General features: G+C 42.9%; 1 protein-coding gene across 2 annotated transcripts in view; it reads left to right on the forward strand.

The window, feature by feature from the left end:
- The first annotated feature begins 7087 nt into the window (after positions 1 to 7087).
- The window catches only part of prox1a (prospero homeobox 1a), a 28474-nt gene continuing 13032 nt past the window's right edge, over positions 7088 to 22529 (forward strand). Inside the window, exons 1-4 of one of the 2 annotated variants that reach the window (XM_044048954.1) lie at positions 7088 to 7672; positions 10465 to 12553; positions 16339 to 16446; positions 22050 to 22244. In XM_044048954.1, coding sequence (XP_043904889.1) covers positions 10529 to 12553; positions 16339 to 16446; positions 22050 to 22244 — 2328 coding nt within the window. In that variant the 5' untranslated portion in view covers positions 7088 to 7672; positions 10465 to 10528. Of the gene's footprint in view, positions 7673 to 7784; positions 7971 to 10464; positions 12554 to 16338; positions 16447 to 22049; positions 22245 to 22529 lie in introns of those variants that run through there. The other variant, XM_044048955.1, reaches the window with a different exon arrangement.

Genomic DNA, 22529 nt, shown 5'->3' on the forward strand with positions numbered 1-22529 from the left:
AATAGCAACACTGCAATAATAAAGCAAAGCGACTACACACATACGGAATATGACAAAAATAGGGCTGAATGATTTTGAATAAATATCTAATTTCGATTATGTTGACAGGAATTGCGATTGCGATATGATCCACAACAACATTATTCTCATTTTCATTCTGAAAACATGACTAAAAATGATTACTGTGTGATATTTGTGCAGATCTGTGAGAAACAAAGATGCTCTCTTCAGTCTGTAGAATAGATCGAGACAATAAATAATCAAAAATAACATTTTGACACGTATTTTGGCTTTAACAAATATTGCACCTCTACGCTGTGTTGCGATTCCGATGAAATTAATTGTTCAGCCCCAACAGAAAACCCTAAGACGTGCCCACAAAGGAGTGAATTCTACTGCTCAAAACACACGGTCGTTCTGGAGTTTGACGGGATAACTGCTTCTTGCCCCTGCCCTCCCCTGTGCTGCCACTGTATACACACAAATGCTCCCTCAGTGACGTCTGACATAAGTTGCCCAGACCCGTTTTCAGACAAAGGACACAGCAAACAAACAATGGCATATTGTTTCTGCTCAGAAAGACAAGGCAGAATTATCACAACAACAAAGTTACATGAGAGTAATTACAAAGAAGAGCGCTCACTTTGAGTCTGTGTACAAACTGCAGCGTGACATTTGCGTGGAAGCCCTATTTTCAGGTGGCACTGCTACTAAACATGTTGCTACTTTGAGTACTATGGAAAAAAAATAATGTGTCTGTCACACACATCACATGACTCTCCTGTCTTTTCATACCGCCCTACAACCACAACAACGCTGTACAGCTCGGTGTACAGAACTTCAAAGGTAGGTGATTTGGGTGCAGCGCCACCATACATGTGTGGCAACAGCAGGGATAGCATTAGGTTTATTAGTGGAGTATGTAACGAGCGAATAAACAAATATTGACTTTATTATTATTAACTTATTTATTTCCGGAACCTTATTGTACAGAATATCAAACTCTAAGTAAGCTTTCAGGGGAGCTTTCATTAGTATTATATTATAGCATTATATCCCATAAAGATTATTTCTTTAACTGGGTGATGTAGTGTTGATTTTAACAATGTTTAGAATGCTTTATAATTACTTTGCATAAGGCATCATATTTTATAGACAAATAATTAGGTTTAAAATCATCAACTGTAAAGTTGATTATAGTTGATACAGCTGCAAAACATACACATTTCCCTCTGCACTCTCAAGTATAAACTGAGATAACAGTATTTCATTAAAAGATCCAGTTTGTCAGAGGCGGTAAATTGTATTTTCAATCAGCAAGCGACAACCTGAAGAAGTCACTCCCCTTAATTTGTGCCTGTGCGCGTGTGTTTGTGTCTGCGTGTGTTTACAGGCCAATTATAACAGCGTTACCCTCCATGTGACCTCCCGCGAGGCAGCTGAACCTCCTCTAGAATGACAGGTCGGCGGGAGGTCAAGAGGGGTCTCCAGCGAAAGGCCCCTCTGCTGGGCAGAACCCACTGGGTGCCAGGTCAAAACTTCCACACGGGGGATCAAAGGTTATACAGATACACGGTTCTGACAAGAGGGTGTCAACAGGTACAAGACGTGTGAATGTCCACTGCTGTAACAGGAGAGCTAAGAGACTGTTGCACCGAGCTAAACTTATAACTGAGAGAGACTGTGTGTGTGGTGATAGAGGAGGCACTTTGAAGCTACTTAAGCCTCATATGTGTCACTTCATATCATAGGACTCCTCTCTTTATAGTATTTGGGAGAGTGCAGAAAGGCTGAAGCACAGGTTACTGATCACTAATTACTATTAATTGCCCCCGTAAGCTGGAGAAAGCTTTCTATGTGTGTGTGTGTGTGTGTGTGTGCGTGTTAACCAACCATACAGTTGTAGAAGCTATTAAAAAGTCATTAACCTGCGTTTTATTTGAAGCCCCCTGCCCTCGTCCGTCATCACCCTAATGTGTTTTCCGTGAGGGTTTTTTTTTTTTTTCCTTCAGATTTAATTTAGCGACTCTTTGATTTTATGACTTGTCTCTGTTATTGTAGGATATCTTCTCCTTTCCTTGTAATTTTATTTTATGACATGGAGAGAGTCGAGTACAATACGCCCCCCGGGGAGGACCACTTACCTCCACGCCAACAAATATAATTACTGCTGATCAGAGGAGTGAAAACAGACCGCCGCTTATCTGCCACGGCCCTTTTTTTTTTTTTTTTTTTTTTTACAGTATAGCTGCAGCAGAGGATAATAGCTGTGGAAATCTAAAAAGGGAAAACACAGGGAGTTGTGCATAATATTATGTGAGACACTTCTTTGAAAAATATGCAAATTCATTCTTAGGTGTGCACACTGCACACAGGAAGGGGCTGACAAACTTTAAAAAATGACTTGGTAAATGAATAAATTAAATTAATTCAAACTAAAGAACGGAAGTTGTCCTCCTATAACTTAATTCATTTGGGTGTCACAAAGACCTGGATGCATTTTGTGTAACCAGTGCACAAAATACTGTTCAAAGCAAGTCAGTGCAGGCCACTTTTTGATCGAGTATTTCTTTAGTGCCAAACTGTCTCAGTGGGGCACTACAGAGAAGCATGGACCAAAAACCTAATCCAGTCATTTTGTCCAAGTCCAAACAATAAAATGCCACTCTATTTAATCTCAAATAATGCCTTTCGACATGGCACATAGAAAATAACAAGTGCTCTTCCAGAAAAAATGCACTTCAAAAGGAGATCAATTTAAATTGTTCCATTACTGAGCATCGTTTTCGTGAATTAAACCACTGCCTTGAAATGTACACGAGGAGAACCAGCTGTGACCGCAGCCTTGCAGTGAATAAAACGGGCCAAGTCACTGCCCGAAGTAAACAGCTAAAGTCCTTTCATGTTTACCAAGTAAAGTCCTCTGCTCCATGTTGACAGGTGAGAGTTCATAGGAGCAGCGTTGGTTCCTCTCCCGATGAAGTGTGTGTAACCCCCAAGAAATTGTGTGTCTGTGTGTGTGTGTGTGTGTGTGTGTGTCAGGCGGATGCAGAGATAAACAGGGAGCGTTGCTGAGGGGGATCTTTGACTTTGAGCACATAAGCCCTTATTTCATGGCGCCATTGTTTGTTTTAAGGATGTCAGGCTTAATACAGTTCCAGGCGATTTCCCAACATGTCCGTCCACCCAAGCACCTCCAAGGCGCTCTGTGTTTTGTGTGTCCTGTTGACTTTATCATAACTCCTGTCATACGCACTGCATTTTTTAACATTCATACACTTTCAAGGTTGTTCCTAAGACCCAAAAAAAAGATATATATATATGCGTTTAACACGGATCGTGCAGAAATTACAGCTCGATTTTGTGCCAAAGAAATATCGCAAATATATTGTAGATCATTTCTGTGGATTTTGCAGATGGCTAAGACTAATAATGACATTTAGAATATAGGCTATGTGATTTTAATGAGTTTTAACTGCAGCCATATTTCCGTCAGCATCACTGAGCAGCATTCTTTTAATTGCCTATTACTTCTACATTGGCAAAACATGGAAGAGGGTTATAATTTTACAGCAAACAGGGTTTTTATCTTTATCCGAAAACAAGGTCTGTTAATATCCACAAAGACGTTGCCATAGTACATTTTATTTCTCTGACTGCAGGCAAGGCACGACACGTACTGTAGAGGATGAGAGAGAATCTTTAAATGTAGATTTCTAAAAGGAAAATAACTGCAAGTGAAAATGTTTCCCATGTCACCACTGATTTGTCATCATTAGGTCACTCACTGCATGGCTGATATTTCACTGTTAGGTTGTCTTTATAATGTGCCATACATTTGCTTCAGTTACAATGGCCATTGACCATTCATGCAAATCAACCCTATTTGAATCTAAGTGCGCGTATGTTTGTGCAGTGCGCAGTCCTCTCATTTAATGTTTATTTTTAAAACAGGACACTGAGAAACTAACTTCCCTCTATCTTACACACACACACACACAGACATAATCACCACTGCTTGGGTGTGGGGTCATGGGGGCAACACTGTACCAAAGGAAGTAATATCACTAATAATCACATCTGCAAATTGCTGTTATTTTACTGCAGCACCTAACAGTTGTCTTCTTATATCATGTCCCAGTAACACAGGCTCCTTTTCTGTCTGTTTGTTTGTTTGTTTTGTTTTTTGATGACAGAATCAAGTGCATGTTTTTCTGAAACATCCTCATCTTTGTCATGGTGGTGGAGGCTGAATACATCAAGTCCTGCACACAGGGCCCAACAAGGACTTAAGAGGACATGAGAGTCAGACGCCTACTCACTTATTACACTCAGGAAAATCCTGTATCCTTCTATCCTCTCCTCGCCTGTGTCCTGTCTCCTAAACCTTTTTATTCAGGGACCCGGAGACCTCTCCGGAACAAAACAGCTTTTAGCGCTACCATCTCTATCTGATTGCGTTTTTGCAAATAGCTCTCTCTGTGTGTGTGTGTGTGTGTGTGTTTCTCTCTCTCTCTCTCCTCTCTCTCACCGTCTAATTTTTTTTTCTGGAAACTGTTGTCTGTGAAAAGAAATGGCACTGTTGTAGGAGCTCATCAAGTCATTATCTGATTAAGGCCTGTTTTATAACCGCCGCTGCTCAAGAGACAATATTAATTCAAGCAAGTTTAAATGATGAAAAACTCAACTTGGATGTGCTTGTTGATTTTCTGCAGTTGCGTCGGGCGAACGTGAGTCCAACATTTACATAATAATAACATTACTTGTAGAATTATTATTATATTACATATTGATAAAGAAGCGCCGTTGATTAATAATGAGGAAAACCGCGCACTGGCTCGTCTCCATCCCGACATACCATCACGGCTGGTGCGCGCACTTGCTTGTGGTCAGAATGTGATAAAAACGTACCTTTATAACACCTTGGGGAGAAATATTGTTCTCACCGCCTCCCTCCTTCTTCATTTGGGCCCAACTCTAATAAATATGTCAATAAATTCAGCCATCAGTGCGCAGTGCCAGAGCACATTATCAGTCTTGGGCATCGAGGTGTGTCGCACTCGGCCCATATGAAGGGGGGAGAGTGAGATTGAAATAAATACACGCGTTGATCCACCTGGAATGGGCAGCGATAAGAGCAGCCGGTGTTAACTAACGCGTTTCCCCTACACCTCATCAGAGTCTTCCTTTTCCAAACACGCGTTTCTTTAATGTCCCGGCCTGTTTTTCCAGCCTGTGTGCGCACCGACGGCACCCAGGGGAGCCGAGGCCAAATCAGCCACAGGCCAGTGAGGGGAGCAAGGGGCCGGGACACCTGCTTTGGAAAAGACACTCTAGACACTAAACTTTGCTGACTTCGTTGCAATTCGTTCGTCCTAAAAAAACACTTGCTTGCGACATGGAAAAGAGACTCGCCTTTTCCTTTTTGGCACCTGACAGAGAGGCATATGGAAAATAAGATTTCTCGTTAAGTACTGTGGGATCCTGTTTGCGTAGAGGATAAAAAAAGGAGATTCTGCTTGAAACAAAAGAATCCAAAGTGATAAGCATGGGTGAAAAAAGGGCAGAAATATGACAGACTTATATTTGGTACAAACCTTTAACAGGTTTCATCCAACTGATGCGCAGAGAAATGACATTTTACATGCGGCAACAAGGCTAATTGTAATGATAATATCAACACGAATAATACGTGTTTTAATAAATAAATCTATTGATCGTATGTGTAAAATGTCTCGGGTTGACTAGAAAAATATGTAAATGTGACCTCGATTATCCATAAGTGCGGTTTCAACGGATGAAACAAAATCTTCTACACGAAGATTAATTTAATTGAAGAAAATTAACGATAATATCTTTAAACAATTTGTGCATACACCTGTTGTGAAGGTCGAAAGTTAAAGTGTTTACACAGCGCAAAAACAGAAGCATAATTACAAGTAAGGACGCAGGAGGAACGAGGGCAATCAGCCGTTGTTATTTCATAAATCAGAGGTGTCACACTGGATTATGGAAAGGATCGGGTGTCAGAGTCCGCAGGGTTCGGCGTTACAGGTGCACGTCTAAGCTTCCAAAGAGAGCAAAATGTAATAATTCCCTCAGAGTTTGGAGTTGAAAATATGGACGTTTAGTTTTGCATTTTTTTTCCCTATCCTTTCACTTAATCATAATAATTTCTGATGACAGTGCCATCTTTACGCACGGGGATTTGTTAGTGGCAGCAGGTTGTAGATCCCACTGACAGACGTTTTATGATGAAATTCGGCATTCCACAAAGAGACGTTTATCTCTCCTCGGATATTGGCTTCTCTGGATAATCTAAATTCCAAACCAAAGCTGGGAGCCTCTGTGCTGCTTTTGCTTGTTCATAAATCAGACTTTACTGATGCAACCAATGAGAAAACGATGCGCGTAAAATATCCCTACATGCCACTTTGAACCCCCGATACCCAAGTGACCTAGTACTGTTAGTCCCTATGAGAAACTGTCGTCTAAATGTGTAACTACCAGTTGTCTGCGGGGGGGGGACGCATGTAGTCATATTTAAAATACAACTGCATCATGCTTCCTAATTTAGACATATAAAGGATCAAATTACAAAGCCATTAATCATTAGAAATAACCTGGCTCAAATTAAAACATTTAACTCGACTGTCATAAACATAATTGATGCACAAGCGCACAGAAAATCGTTAGTGCAGTCAAAAAAAAATAGACTGTTAATTTGTGAAAGAAGACTGGAGACTGTCTGCTCTACATATTTATTTATTTATTTAATTAATTAACTTACTGTTGCACTCATTATAAAGTCGTCTTTCCTCAAAAAAGTGAATGGGATTTAAAAAATAATCCATATTATTCTCAACTTATTTTCAAAAGTACGATTTTAATTTTAAATATGGAATCAAGAAGCCCCACTTTACAGTTTAAGCTTTCACTTCAAGTATTAGATGTGAGAACAAATGACATCGTGTTATTATGTAGTATGTGAGTTTTATTGCAAAAATAAGTAAATGTAATATCAAAGTGCGTAAAGAGTCTTACTCGCACAGTCGGGCGATTTGAGAAGAAAGAGATTTAAAAGAGTGGTAATTCCTTTTTTTCCATCTCTCTCACTCTCTCTCTCTCTCTGTTTAGTTGCATGCTCAAGTCCCCATTCTCTGGTCAAGTTCAGTGCGTTGTTCTCTGGACCGGACGGACGCCTCTTATTGGTAGGTTGCGACAGTTACATCACGCCGCTCGTGACGCGCACGTCTTCCTGTTTCCTTCAGCCGTGTCTTAAAGTGAATCTTAGTGGCGGAGGAGCGCTCCAGCATCCAGTCCTCTGCATCCAGTGCGCCTCGGAGACGCACAGACACAGTCGCGTTCTCTCTCTCGCTCTCTCTCTTTCTCTCTCTCTCGCTCTCTCTCCCTCGCGCTCAGTCTATGTCTCTCACTCTTTCAGTCCCGGCAAAGGATCGAGGGAGAGACCGACGCGCATGAAGAGCTCTTTCCATCTTCTGTGTTTTTCCCATTTTGTTCCTTTCGTTCGCGTCGCTGACTTTATTTCCGCCCTTGCGTCTCTGACACATTGTTGTATCCCCCAGCATCCAGCAGTCCACCGCGCTCTGCCCATATTCTCTCCTCTTGTTTTGCCGTAGGAGTTCAGGTTGTCCCCCTCTTCATCTAAAGGGTAAGTAACCTTGTCCTCGGTTATACCTCCCTCTCTTGTTCTCGCTGTGCCTCGCCTGCGTACGGTGGGCGGAAAAAAACAACAACCCCACAAACAAATCAAACATCACTAATTGGGGAAAGTCATTGTAGTGATCACATCACATTTATAGGAGTTTATTTGCTGTGTTTCGCTGCCCTCGTCCTGGCGTGTGCTCAGAGTTGTGAGAGCTGATGTGCGGGTGAGAGGGTGATTTGCGGACGGTAGCCAAACCTTCCTCATCCAAGTACAGATCAAGTCCATTTTGCAACTTTGCGAAGTAAGTTAAGAAAGTTTTGTCTTTCTTTTTCCGAGACGAGAAACGTGAATAGATTGACCTTGTATATGTGTTGTTAGTGTTAGAATCGTGGAAACACCATGTAGTCTTTATCCTTTGGGTAAAATCGTATTTTAATGATTGGATATAGACTATATGTCCTTTTTATTTAGTCGTAATCCAGGCAGTTACGAGCTTGTCACTTCGGACAGCTGTGACAAAAAAGGCTGCTGATGGTGTATTGTTGTTAAGTGATCTGTCTCTCATGGGTTTTCAAACCTCAGTCTGTCCGCTCACGGCTAAACGCACAGTTAAAGCCAGTGCTGGAGTCTTTTAAGTGAAAACGCTTCAGAAAGTTGCAGCTGCTGCAGACTGTGTTATTTTCAATTGAGAAAAAAGTTGTTGTTGAGTAAGTTTTTAATGTTTGGTTGGGGCTTTGAGGAGTCAAATGGAGAGGTGGGAAAGTTGGAGTGGTCATACAGTATATGCTGCTCATTGTTGCTTGATTTTTTTTTAATAGTGGGGGAGAGATAGAGAAAGTGCGCATGGGCAATAAAGACAGGTGCGCGGTCGGAAAAGACAGGTGCTGGTGACTATTTCAAGCTCTTTGTTGAGATCCTGAGGCAATCAAGCCAGTTTTTTTTCCTTAAAGATGTATCACCTCTTGTCTGAACTGCTGCATATAGCTGTCAAGACTTGGGGCAAAGCCATTTATCAAAAAGGGTTTTATTTTAGAATCCTGATGTTACTTTATAATGTGTGTGTTTTTTAAGTCAAGTTGTGCTTAGCTGATTTGGATTGTTTGTCTTTAAAGTAAATGTAAAGACAAACTCACAGCAAACTGTTTATGTCTCTTCTGTTGTGCATCACAGACTGAACAGTAAAAAGCAAAGTTGTGTGTGTGTGTGTGTGTGCGCGCGCGTGTGTGTAATCTGCCTGATTTGGAAAGTAGAGAAAAAAGAGGAGGCTTTTTCAATTACAAATAATAATAATCAGATGCAGCAATATAACAATGATGGGTTTTTTAGAGAAAGCAAATAATAAACATCTTTAAATGTCACTTTAGATTAATTGTATCTCTCTACCCCCACTATCCATTAAAACCGAGTTTAGAAAATGTCTTCAAATGATTTGCTCAAGTGCGCAGTGATAATATTGTATATGCATATATTTGAATCAGTAAGGTCACATTTTCTATTTAGAATTAAAATATTTTTCTAGCCACTTCAGCTCTACCTAAAAGCTAATAAAATAAACGTAATTCAGAAATGTTGAGTGCAACTGTGTAATTTAAGTCGAGCTTTGCCTTTATATTTTTAAAACATTATTTTATATTTACTTATTTTTGTAAATGATTCTTGGAGACTGGGAAAAAAGGAAACAATGCACATTGTTGCTGCACTTTTACAACTTTTAATTTCTAAATTGATTCATTTGAAAATTTATACACAAATGTTGGATTTTTATTAGAGGCATACAGATAAAACGTATTTAAATATATTTATATTTCAGAGTGGATTCATCTGACATGGCTCTGATTAAGACACTGCTACCGCTGTGTACGCAGCATTATTCATGCAGGCCTGTAGTGACAAAACGTTTTGCTTTCAGAGGGGCATTAGGGTTTTTGTAGGAGCGCTTTAAGTTGCTCCTTGCCAGCGGTGACCCCTGTGACCTATTCATTTGAGCAGAATTAACTGCCCTTGCCAGATGAAAAGACAAACAAAAAACACAGAAGTGAGCTCATGCTGGCACTAAAATCAATAGGCTTATTTTGTGTTTCTTTTATGTGTCACTCTCCGCATTGCTCAAGACATGATGGCCATATTGATAAAGGTGGAAACAGAACTGCCATTTTAAATTATACCACATGTTACCGTTGTTTCACATGTGAATATTTAGCTGAAATTACCAATTTAAAGTTTAGTTACAAGACACGATTGTGTGTGTTGGGCATATGTATTGCCTTCATATGTGTATACAATTAAAAAAAAAAAGAAGAAAAAAACATTTTTATTTAATTTATTTCATTTTGAGAGTTAATAACCTCTATCTTGGCTCACAGTATGGAAATGAGGACAAGTACTTAAGTAATTATTATAATTTTATGCAGCTTTGTGTTCCGTGGGAACTGGTTCAGTGTCGCACGGCATGTAAGAGGGGACAGGATAAAATGTAGGACTTTGCCCTGGAATGTAGAGCCAAGGCCTAATTCTGACCCCGTCTTGTCTGCTCCCTTTACCCCGCTGTCATTGGTCCTTATTGCTTAAATGTACTCATCAATGTCCCTTTCTTTGTAGAAACACATTAAGAGGGACTGTCTGCTGGCTTTAGACAAAACTCTTTAATTTGTGTCTAAACAGATTCAAGATTTAGTCTTTTCAAAACGTTCATGCTTTTCAGTTTAATGTACATAGAAATTTCAATTTGGAAGTAGACGAAGACCCTGTCTAAGTGAGTGACATTGTTTCACGCGTCTGTAAATTTGTGCCTACAGGTACTCAGGCTTTGATCCAACTGGACTGGGTTTCCAGGATATGGCCCAGTAGCAGCAGCCCGTGATGCCGGACCATGACAGCGACTCCCTCCTGAACAGACAGACCAAGCGAAGACGCGTGGACATCGGTGTTAAGAGGACCGTGGGTAGCATAGCATCATCCACAGCAGCAGCCACAACAGCAACCACTGATAACATTGCCCGTGCCAAAGCAGCCATTTTCAGTGCCATGAACTCTCTGAGCTCCCACTCTCACCACGGATCAGACACAGACTCCATGGAGTGCTCTGTAGTGCAGCCACATGGTGGGCCAGGCGTTATGACAGCAAGTGACAGTGAGTCCAAGTCCAATGTACTCAGAAAGCTTCTGAAGAGGGCCAACTCATATGAGGACACCATGATGCCCTTTCCTGGCACTACCATTATCTCTCAGCTTCTCAAGAATAACATGGCTAAAAATGGAGGGGGACATGAGAGGGGAGAAAGAGGGGACAGGGGTGATAGAGGTGAGTCAGGCTTCCCTGGGTCCGGGCTCTCAAATGCAAGCTCAGATGCTCCTCAGGAGGATGCCTGCAGTAACTCTTCCCAGGGCAGCACCCCTCAAGAGTGCTTGTCACCATTTGGCCGCCCTCCTGGCCTGGCCACCTTTGACATCGAACGTCTAAATGATGAGCACCTGCGTGCCAAGCGAGCCCGGGTAGAGAATATTATACGTGGTATGAGCCACTCACCTAGTGTGGTAGTCCCTGCTGCTTCCCGTCATGAACGTGACCATGAGATGGATGGAGACCGGGAGATGGAGCTAGACTGCCCACCTCCTCAGTCACAGCAACAGGCACCCAGCAGCCCACGGGGAGGCGAGGTGTGCGGCAGCAGTAGCAGCAGCCGTGAGAACAAGCGTAAGCAGCGTCTGCCTCAGCAGCAACAACAGAGCTTCACCCAGCTGGTGTGCCAGAGGAAAGAACAGAAGCAGGAGGAGCGAAGGCAACTAAAGCTACAGCTGGAGGACATGCAGAAACAGCTACGCCAGCTGCAAGAGAAGTTCTTTCAGATCTATGATTCAACTGATGACTCAGAACACACGGACCTCCACAATGACATCAACAATGACATAGGAAACATGTCTGAAGATAGCCCGGCAAGGTCCGACACTGGTGGCGATGACCGAGGTGGAGATGACTTGCGCTCAGACAATGAGATGTCTGACCTCGACCCAGGTCATTTCCTGGACAGGGCACGAGCATTGCTTCAGGAGCAGGCCCTGCTGGCTGACAGAGAAAAGCCAAGAAGAGAGGGACTCGGCCGGAGCAAAGGACAGGGAGGTCCAGGGTCCTCCATGCATGCTGAAGGTAAACAGTTGGCAGAAACACTAAAGCAGGAACTCAACTCAGCCATGACCCAGGTAGTGGACACAGTGGTTAAGGTGTTTGCCAAACCTCCTCGCCCGACACCTCAGCAGGCCTTCCCCCCTCTTTCAATACCTCCTGAAAGATTTCCCACCGCTGTCAACGGAGACAACCCAAATTTCCACACTGCCAACCAGAGGCTGCAGTGCTTCGGTGATGTCATCATTCCCAATCCACTGGATTCCTTTGCCAGTATGCCCGGGATGCCAGGCACCACCAACGACCAAACTGAGGCACTTCCCTTAGTTGTGAGGAAGACACCCAGCGAGCACCACCACCACCACCACCACCACCAGTCCTCAGCTGTGGGTGCCCATGGTGGTCACCACCACCCCGCCCTTCACCCCTCCTCACTCTCTGCCTCAATGGGCTTCAGTCCCCCATCGTTTAGACACCCGTTTCCACTTCCTCTCATGGGCTACCCTTTCCAGAGTCCCCTTGGTGCTCCCACAGGTGGCTACACAAGCAAGGACCGTTCCTCTCCAGACTCCATGGACCTATCCCGGGAGACCACCAGCCTGAGGACCAAGATGTCATCAGGTCACCACATGGGGCACCACCATCGCTCTTGTTCACCAGCGCACCCCGGCAGCACAGCTGAGAGTCTCTCTCTGTCCCTCATCAAATCTGAGTGCGGTGATCTGCAGGACATGGCTGACATCTCACCTTACTCAAGCAGCAATGTATCCTTTAAAAAAAAAAATATGGTGGTGGGTTGAGAGAAATTGTATGTGTTTTCAGGGGGCTGACAGGCAATAATGAGTGAATGTGTGTGTAACAGATGTTCAATTCAGACTACCTCATGTCTGAGTAAGCCAGCAAAAATCCTCAGGTGGTAATTCCCTCCAGAGACAGGTAGAAAACATTGCAACTGAACCACAAAGAGTTAAAAAGAAAAATCAAAATCTTTTTAGGCTTGTTTGAAAGAAGCCGAAGAAACGGAGAATGTGTTGATGAATCACTTTTCCACCCACTGCTGTTCACTATTGTACTGCATTGTTGTATTTATTTTTATACCCATACCTCTTATTTCTCACAGCCTTTCCTTCCATCTTCAACCCTGAGTGCTTTAAAAGCTCTCTTGTCACATATCACTTACTCACAAAGATTAGGTCCCCACGACATTTACTGCCCCAATTCCTTTTATAAAAAAATGGCCTGAAAGAACAAGGAGACAGATAGCATCCTGAAACTTGGCACACAATAGTGTTATATAGCCTCCCTTATAGTTTAACCCCAGTGTGCCCCAATCGTGCCCTGTGGAAAAAGAGGCTATCCCCTATGGGAGGCTCAAATTGAATCCCCCAGGGACTCGGGACTAATAGCCTTAACAGATACATTCAGTCCCTTCTCTGCTTCCCCGTACCTCCTTGGTCGCTAAGTATACGAGACCTCTTAACCCCTATGAAAGTTTGATTCGTGTCACACCACCTGTCCTTAGAAAACCGTGTTTTCAAGTCATTCAAATTCACTTGAGCCTTTACCTACTGTCATCACATTAGCTAAGAGAAAATGTATATTTAACTCTTTGTATCCCTTGTTATTAGCTTGTTGTGTGCACCTGAGTGCTTTGGCTTTGTGTGTGTGTGTCTGTTTGTGTGTTCATGTCACAGAGGGTTCACCTGAGGACTCTGTAAAGATGTATATTTATGATTGCTTGTGTTTTCTCTTGTGTTCCTCTTATCGTCCATCGCTGTTGTAAAAAGCCCACAATCATTGTCGTTTCTTTTCTCTTTTTTTCATTTCATAAAGATCTGTCAACAGCCCGGGGGGCCCTTCGGCTGTTGCTTGGCAGCCAAATACTTCTTTTTTTGTTTTCCCTCCCTGCAAAACCCCCCCTCCTCCCCGTCTTTTCTTTGAAGCGGACGTTAACAGGTGTTTGCAGCGAGCTGTTTATCTTTCATTACCTCGCCTTGTCTTGTCTTCTGACCCAAGGGTGAACGCTTTCCAGAGATCCATAATCCTTTGCTTCTATGGGTTCCCGATGGAGGGATGAAAAGAGAAAAGAGAGAGAGTGAGAGAAAGTAGAAAACAATCAAACAATAACCACATATGCCAGATGCTGTGGCTTTCATTGTAGCATTCATAAATTCAGGGCATAAACCGATGAACACCCTTAAATGTAAATAATAGGTAGAACACTAGCTTTTATTTTTTGATTCCCAGAGTTTATTCCACAGATTAAGGAGTTTGACATTTAGAGGATGTTTAAGAAATATCTATAAACAGTATATATATATATATATATGTATACATATCAAATTATGTTGATGAATTGCTTTATTTGTATTTATAGTGCTTACAGCGATTTCTTTTAATGTAGAATTTTTTGATTTTAGTGATATTTAAATTTTTCTGATCCTCTGAATCAAGAGACAGCTTGTTGTACATTTTGCGAGGTATGTTCAAGTTCACCAGCTCTCCGTAGCGTTGCGGAGCAGATGGCAGCTATCAATTTCCTCATTTGTTCTCAGTCCGACTCCAAATTTACTTGTCTTTACACCTGGAATTAGGAAGTGGAGCAGCTATTTTCCTCTCATGACTTTGGGCTTTGGGGAAGTGTTGTGAGAAAGATGATGTCTTGTCAGATGTGGCAGGCAAACAGTGGGCCAGCTGGTATGAGTGCACCATCATGACAAAATAATAGCCTTGCAAGCCACCCCTAAGTCCAATCACAATTACATTTGCAAGCTGTGAGTGAATTGGAGATGAAAATGCCTCATCAGGAGATATGAAGCTTCTTAATTGTCGTCTGAAGGGAGGTGATATTGCGTTAATGGCTGTAGAGTTGAGACCTTTATGTTTTTATTTTAATAGTAATTTTTGATTTAAAGTATAAGAAGCAATGTCACTCCTAATTGAAAAATGTAAAAATATATCAGCGTGTCAGTGTGCAGCTTTCACAGCAAACAAATCCCATCTTGCCTTACTGAAAAAGAGGTCTCTTTTTCTGTCCCTCTCTGTCTGAGGAGCCTTTGTATTGCCTCCACTTGGAGCAGATGGTATGGTGTGGAGAGTGAAGTGCTGCTCTTTTGGCCAGGCCTGACAGAGTAACACCAGTCTGCCAGGGTTTCCCCCACAAGACCCTCACTGAGCATACAGCTAACTCTCCCTCCCTCTCTTTCAGTGAATCAGACAAAGTAGACAGGGTCTTTAAGGAGCCAACCCAGCGTGGTTCAGCATTTGCTGGCTTTGCAGTTTAACCCTGAGGCCAAGGGCAATCTAATCTAGCAGCTGATGCCTTCTTCAGACTCTATAGTTACAGCTACATCTGGACACTTGACTGATTTTAATGATCATAGCCACCCCTGTAGATCATAAATAATATCAAAGCAATGTATTTGTCCACTCATGTGTAAATAGTCTTCATGAAAACTTGAGGCTGCATCTTGTGTGTAATTTAAAGCCCTGTCTTGCTCCTGCTTGATGAAAAACCTTGTTGAATCAGCCTGAGGTTTTTACGTGCAGCCCACCCCCAAGCCTGTTCCCTTTTCAATGTCTTATCCTCCAGATTGATATTATCAGATGCATTATACGGCCGTTAATTCACCATGGAAATGGCTTGGGCCGTTCAGTGGCGCAGATGTGTTTCAGTCCCCCCGTCACTGGCTGAGTCCAAAGCCTCAGAGCCCCTCTTCTCCTCCTTCTCCTCCTCCTTCTTCTTTTGCTCCTCCAAGGGTTTGGCAGCAGCAGAGGGGCTGGGGGTAGGGGTGGAGCAGTGGGAGGAGGGGGATGTAATTGAAGGTTGGAATCATACTTTCCCTCAAGGTGCCCCTACAAGCCCATCTCCATCTTCTGTGTCGGTCAATCCAGGTGATCCATTAGGAGGACAAGGCCTCTGACATGTATTTGACTATGGCCTATGTGAAGGTGGGAAGGTTTTTCAGGTTGCATGGCCCAGTGTTTGAGACCGTCTCCTAGACCTTGTTTTGTCACTGATATGAAGCCAACATCAGACAGTCATATTCAGGCTTGGCATGTGTTGTCGCCAAGCCATTAGGCCTTCTTGCCTGTCACTGGCGTTAACTGCTGTCTTTGTCTGTGATATGCAAATGTAACCTTTTTTTCTTCTTCCTTTTTCTGGGTGGAGGTTTGCGCGGGGTGTAGGCAAAGGCGTTTGCTTACTTTGACTGTGAAATTAGTCTCCTTATGTAAAAGCATCAGCTGTAGTGCTGGCCAGCACTTTATTTACCGTGACGCTCTCACACCTGATACGGACGATGCTAATTGCAAGCAAATGGCTTTGCCTTGGTGCACTGTCTTCAGCAAACACACATCCACCCCCTTCCTGCATTCATGACTGACATGAAATTTGGTTACCTTTCACTCAAATGACATTAACTTTTGCCAAGTATACTGCCAAATATTATCAAGTGTACACTCTATTCCTATAATATCAGCAGCTGTATTTATTTCAGTGTTTTCCCACAAGTCAATAGATAACGTCCTTAACGGAAGCTTTTTGCAGATACAAGAAGGTCTGTCCCCCAATCACCTGAAGAAGGCCAAGCTCATGTTTTTCTACACCCGATACCCAAGCTCCAACATGCTCAAGATGTTCTTCTCTGATGTCAAGGTGAGTGACCTTCAGTGTTTCTTTACTTTACAAACTTTTTAAAGTTAGCCAAATTTCTATCACATAATAGTGTAATTTGTTGTACCCATATCATTGAAATGGAGACCATTGGAGGTTTTTGGAATACGTTAAAAGTAGAGCTGGGCATAGATTAATTTTTTTAATCTAGATTAATCTCACTGCAATCTTGGAGTTAATTTAGATTAATCTAGATTAAAATGGCTCATTTGAATTCTTCTTCTGCTAAGTGGCGCTCCTCTGTTTTCATCACACCTAACATTAGGAGTAGGACAGAAAAAGTATATCAGAGTAAGATTGCTAGTAGTAGTAGGCAACTATCAGCAACTAATCAGCAAAACGTTGATAACGTTAGCTAAAGCTATACCGCGTGAAGTTAGTTTCAGGTTGGATATTCATTCAGACAGTTGTCGGACGCGACGGTTGGATATCCAACCTGAAACCATTTTCACCGTGGTAAATTACATAGACCGTTATAAAACAAAAAATGACAATAAATTACATAACGTAACGTTACCTACATCCGCGCTCAGCCAGGTCAGAGCCTTCTGGGCCAGGTATACATCCGCGCTAACATATCAAAGTGAAATTCATAGCTTGCTCACTATGTGGACCCAGGTCCCAGACCCAACTTTGAGAATAGATTAACGGCGATAATTTTCTTATCGTGCGATAAGAGTCTCGCGTTAACGCAGCACGTTAACGCCGTTAACGGCCCAGCACTAGTTAAAAGAGAACGTTTGGTGATTTAAGTTTGAATCATTCATTTTGATCTACCAAAGTTTTATTCAAATAATGCTACTGGACAGTCTATGATTTTTCTAAAGATAAAGAACAGGATGAGTAATGGGGGACAGAGGCCAGAAAGGAGGATAGAGCCTAGAGACAGAGGAGTGGTTATCTGAGCAGGTGTAGGGAGGATGATTTGATAGTGGGAGGGGAGATGAGAAAGAGATGGTTTCGGGGACATGGCACGGATGAGCATTAGCTCCTCTGGGATTATAATGAAGTTAAATTTGGAAAACAAAGCATAACTTGTAAGCCGTACAAAAAAGGCACAATGGCCGTTGTGGTGCGCACGATCATTTGTGTTGTCGTTGTTGTTGTTTGTGTTGTGTGCCCCAGTCAGACCATAAGGAGGGGTAAACACAGTGACAGATCCAGGCCATCGTATTCAAATCGGGAGATAAAGATTCTCTTCTCTCCCAGCTGCCCCCTCTTGGATGCTGTCACCACTTACATAGTTTTCTAAAGATTTCATTGGTTAGGGTGAAAACACCGCACGTGTTGGCAAAGTAGGAATGCACCTGTTAATGGTCATTCACTACACAATTCTCAAAATGTACACTATTTCACTGAAAATTAAAGCAACAATTAGTATTTAAGGCTTCATCCACTTTATTTCACTGAGTTACCTTTCCCAAGGAGGTGGCCTCCTCATGAATGGCCTCATCAGATAATTAAACAAGGTCAAGCTAGTTAAGGGGATTATGAGTCACATTAGTTTGTTTTTGTTTTTGGTGGAGAACAATGGACTCAAGCTTTAAGTTAGCAGACATGTATGGGAATGAGACTGACTATCTAATTAGATTCAGCCTGCGTGGCCTCTTAGCGAGTGGCTGTCTTCAGACAAAAGTCTTGGGGGCTAATCAGGTCTCAACTAATCGGGTCTTTACTGTCGAGGACCTAATGAACGTGGGAAGTGGTTTGCCCTAACAACTGGGGGGAGCTGTAGCTGTTGTTCCCCTTGATTAAGCTCCTTTCAAGACGACTCTGACTTTCTATTTTAACTTTTGGTGTTTTTGAAATGTTTTGACAGATGTGTCATTATGCCATAATGCCATTGTCAGGGCCACTGCTTTGAGACGCCTCATTATTATCACAGATATTGCTTCCTATAAAGGGTTTATGATTATAAAAGATTAATTAATTAAATAAATACAGTACACAGTTAATTAAGAAAGTCTTGCCTTGATGAAAGAAAAAGATACAGTGTGTGGATGCATTAATATATACATTAATTATAGGATATTTGAACTGTGATGTAGACAATTTTGTTTTTTTACGTGAATGCCAATTCACAGTTCATCTATCTCTCTTTAGTCACGAGTCATGCTGTGTGGAGTAGTGGACGTAGGGAGGGCTTTCCCTTTTCTATATGTCAGTCCTTCTTGTTTTTTCTTTTTTGCTGATGGTGTGGCATGGTATGTGTGCCTCGGCAGTGCCGGGGAGAAAGAAAAGCCAGCAGCTGGATTTTGAGTCGCCGCAGTAACAAAAGCCCGCTTTCCAGGGCTGCTTTTTGTGTGCAGTCAGCCAATAGGCAACCAGAGATTATCTCCCACAATTCAACCCTGCGAAAACAGGAAATGTTGGAAAGCTCTAATGACTGTGAAGGGGCTTACAAGAGAGGGAGAGAGAAAGAGAGATGGAAAAGGGAGGCCCGTATAGGCCTCTCTGTCTTTCTGCTCTTATTTATACTTTAAGCAAACTATAATACAAAACTGTAAAGTCAACTTTACTCTGAATATTAAGAAATTAGCTTGTGTGGAGGTTTGGAAGGTCATTTAGTCCAAGGATACTTGAGTGTTTTCCTATTCTGGACTTAAGTACAGTATGTGTGCAAGAGCGCAACGTGTGTGTGTGTGTTACTTTCTATCTTGTGCTGTTAGCACTGAGCACTGACCTTTCACAGGCTCTTGAGTGTGAGTGTGAGAAACATGCTCTCGTTGTCTCTCTCTCATCTGCCTCTCAGCCAGACGCACACACAAATACACACACACACCCATATACATTATGCTTAAATGCAGTGTTTTATCTCAAATACACACACACACACACACACACACACACACACACACACACACACACACACACACACACACACACACACACACACACACACACACACACACACACACACACACACACACACACACACACACACTCCTCAGTGCACATCATGTCCATGCTGGCTGACCCCTGCCATCACTGATTAAGGAGTTGCAGTGATGTGCTTTTCTCTGAACCGATTCCCTCCTTTTAAACTGAACACACACGTGTCCTTGCTGCTATCAGGGGGTCTCTGTTCCCCACCAGCAACTTAATGAAGCGTCGTTGCTGGAAGCTGTGGGGTGACTTGCCAAAACTTAGTCCCTGAGTGTGTAGAGTGCAGTAAAAGCAGATATCAAGTAATTTACCTGCATGTACCAACAGTATATCTCTGTGTGCTTTGTGCCATTCAGTTCTTAAACACAGGCCCTAATATATCTTCTCCTGAGCTCTTGGTATAATAAAGTAATTCTGGTCCAAAGTGACAAATCTATCCGTCACTCAGTTACAGTGACACCAAAGGTCTCCTCCATGAGTGATGGTAACTCATCCACTGACTTTAATCTCAGCATGTAGCGCTCAGATTCATATATGCACACATGCATGCTACCAATTCACTTATATCTCACATTCACACCCAGACTAAGACCTGTGCTGATCTTACATAAGAAACAGAGTTTATATATCATGCTGACAACTTGAGTGTAACATTGTGTTTGTGCTCCGTCACCCTCCGACTGTCTGCTACATTGTGTGTGTTTAAGAATAGCCCCGTGCAGCCGATGTATCTGTGTCAGTAGTTTGTTTGTTTGACACTCCGATGTCACGACCCCAGCTTGCTGACTGCTCACGTTCCAAACCTCCCTCCCCCCCACAAGCAAAACGCCATTGTCCAACAGCGCTGACCTGCACCCGTCCTCTCCTCCCAGCCCTCCCTCCCTCACTCATTTCCCCATTTATGCTCACCCTGCACTTTAGGACAGCTACCACGCTACCCTTCCTCTCCCCCTATACACACACCCTCCCAAACCTCCGCCAAACAATGTCAAGCGGACTAATTCTTTTCCACTCTGCCATTATGTCATCATTCCAGAAAGACACAGCCCTCTCCTTCAGCCTCATCCCACCTTCATTCAGCTAACTCACTCTCTTCCAACTTTTCTTCCTATCCTACTGTTCTGCTGCATCCCCCATCCACCTTCATGTGTTTGTATGTGTTTCTCTGCCGTCCCAGATTGTGAAAGGTGTGAGTGCATGTCTGTGTGTGTGTGTGTGTGTGTGTGTGTGTCTGCGTGCTGTCCAACAATAGCCAGGGCCTAATCTCCATGTCAAAACCACTCTGCCTCCCCAGCGAGCAGTCCGCTCAGCGTTTAGTAGCGTTTTGTCCCCCTATTCTTCTAGCACCACAAAAAGCAAGGGTGTGTGCATGTGTGTGTGAATGAAAGGGAAGGGAGAGGAGAGAGGAATGGGGCTTCCAACATTTTTAAGAAGTCAGACTTTTGGAATTGTGTGCGATACCATTACAGGGAGTCACTAGTAAATACAAGGTAATGTTAGTAAGTCTTAATGGGATCAATCAGTGTAGACTGGACTAATAGTGATCGTGAGTCCCTCAGTCCCTAATCTAATGGTTTAAATGTTTTGACTGTGTGCATTTATAAGCATGACAGTCAAATAAAAGTCAAATTAGTGCGTTACTGGAATTTTGAAAAACACGCAAACATGTCAGTCAGCTTAAAATTGTACTAAACAACTAGCCCAAGACAAACCACAAACTGCCTTATGTTAACGAGCTGAAAGGGGGATATTTGGGGTGTTTAGACACACTTTATTCAATAAATCAACTCCCACTAGTGTTTGTATACTGGGACAATCTCGTCGTCCATTTGAATGGTTCAGCTGTAGCTTGACTTAACTCATGGAAACTTACTGAGTGTGTTTTTCATCGCTGAGGCCAGAGCCGGGACCAGCCGATGGTCTTAATAGGTTTACCTCGCCCTATTGAATCCAGCCGAGCGGCACAGATCAGATAGCCGCAGCCTTCTCTGTAGCACTTATCGCCTCTCTCTCTTTCTTACTTTCTTTTTTTTCCTTTGCTCTTTTTCTTCTCTTTTCTTCCAGCCTGGGAGGTGCGGGGAGGGGAGGAGAATCGGGGTGTAATTGGTGAACAGGGTTAAGTACATGTTTGAGCCCCCTGCGGGCCGGGGCGCTTCAGATGATGACTTAATCGTTTTTCTGGTCAATTATGTGTTTGTGGTCTTACCCCAACCCCTCCTTTCCACCTCTCCCTCCACTCCCAGGGTTATGATAGGGGGAGGTCTGCTCCCAGTGGGGAAGATGAACTACACACACACAGATAAAAACAGACTTCGTCTGTCCCCCAACCCACTAGCTGTCTAACTTAATGTCTCTATTATCTTCCCTCGCCTGTGACCTGTGTTCTCTCTTATTCTTGTCTTGTATCTTTCTCTTTCACTTTTATCAAAGTCTTTCAATTCACCACCTCACATTCCATCTCCCTGATGTGAGATGACGCTCTGTCATCCTCACACTTTCTCCCTCCCCCTCACACTCACACTCACATCCAGAGGTTTGACAAGGTTTACAAGCAATATGCTCCCATCTACGCAAGTGCATAAAGAAACCATGTATTTCCACTCAGAGTGTCTAAGGAGTTTTAGAGATAATTGAGGATAAAAACACATACTGAGACCCTGAAGAGTGCTAACTCCCCGTCATCCATTTCCTTGTTCCAGTTTAACCGCTGCATAACCTCCCAGCTGATCAAATGGTTCAGCAACTTCAGGGAGTTCTACTACATCCAGATGGAGAAATTTGCCCGCCAGGCCATCAATGACGGAGTCACCGGAGTCGAGGAGTTGAGCGTCAGCCGCGACTGCGAGCTTTTCCGAGCCCTAAACATGCACTACAACAAGGCAAATGACTTTGAGGTAAACACAAGCACCTTCAGTCAATGTTTGAGGACGTATGTGTTATTAGAGCTGTGTGTGCTGTGTGAGAGGAGGAGCTGAGAGCTTTAAAAACATTACATTTGACATGATGACATGATGCAGGTGGGTAGAGTGACAGCTCTGACTGTTCTCAATGCTGAGTGGAAGTCTCTTCTACACCCTGCCACACTCCGCTCACTGTATTGAAATGTCTGTTAGAGAGAAAACTCTCTCTGAAAAGGTCCCAGTTTCAGTGTATTTTCACAGAAATAACTATGGGATTTT

The sequence above is a fragment of the Solea senegalensis genome, linkage group LG17 (assembly GCF_019176455.1).
Source record: "Solea senegalensis isolate Sse05_10M linkage group LG17, IFAPA_SoseM_1, whole genome shotgun sequence".
NCBI classification, from domain to species: Eukaryota; Metazoa; Chordata; class Actinopteri; order Pleuronectiformes; family Soleidae; genus Solea; species Solea senegalensis.